The sequence below is a fragment of the Eimeria tenella genome, genomic scaffold (genome assembly GCF_000499545.2).
Source record: "Eimeria tenella Houghton genomic scaffold, Eth_scaff3036, whole genome shotgun sequence".
NCBI classification, from domain to species: domain Eukaryota; phylum Apicomplexa; class Conoidasida; order Eucoccidiorida; family Eimeriidae; genus Eimeria; species Eimeria tenella.
This window is the reverse complement of record NW_013542905.1, coordinates 3,023-3,706: the sequence shown is the minus strand read 5'-3', so window position 1 is coordinate 3,706 and position 684 is coordinate 3,023. Positions and strand designations below refer to the sequence as shown.

The 684-nt window shown below is 56.0% G+C and overlaps 1 protein-coding gene across 1 annotated transcript in view; it reads right to left on the bottom strand.

The window, feature by feature from the left end:
* Positions 1–246: 246 nt before the first annotated feature.
* The window catches only part of ETH_00039815 (uncharacterized protein), a gene marked incomplete at both ends in the record, with an annotated part of 982 nt that continues 544 nt past the window's right edge, over positions 247–684 (bottom strand). Inside the window, one exon of the mRNA XM_013375967.1 lies at positions 247–684. Within this exon, the coding sequence (XP_013231421.1) occupies positions 247–684 (438 nt within the window).

Sequence of the window (684 nt, the reverse complement as noted above, 5' to 3'; positions counted from 1 at the left end):
GCTCCTGCTGCTGCTGTTGCTGTTGCAGCTGTTGTTGTCGCTGCTGCTGCTGGGACTGCTGTTGAGATTCCGCAGTGGGGCTTCAGGGTTTAGGGTTTAGGGCTGGAGGTCTCCAGCACGGTGAGGGTTTAGGGTTTAGGGTTTAGGGTTTGTGAGGGTGGAGCTGAGATAACTGAAGCTAAGGCTGAGGTGTACGTACACCTCGAAGCAACTACCAGGCAGCAGCAGCAGCAGCAGTGGGACGCCTCACAGCAGCAGCAGCATGGTTGCTGCTGCGGCTGCTGCTGTTGCTGCTGCTGCTGCTGGTGCTGCTGCTGCTGCTGCGCTGCGCAGCTCTTCTTCTCCTTGGTCTGCTGAATCGTGAGCCGCCTTCGCCCTAACTGTTCTGCTGCTGCTGCTGCTGCTGCTTCTGCTGCTGCTGCTGCTGCTTCTCGCGGTTGCCTCAGGCAGCAAATAATTCAGCTGGCTCTTCAGGGCTTTTCCCTGCTGCTGCTGGTAAGTCCGCAGCAGCTGCAGATTAACAAATTGCTGCTTGCTGTTGCTGCTGAGAGCAGCAACATCTGCTTCGATTGCTGCTTTTGCTGCTGCTGCTTGCTGCTGCAGCGCAGCAAGAGCCTTCAAGAGAGACACAGAAAGAGACAAATCCGCAGACACTGTACTTACAGAAGACAGCAAAGACAACAA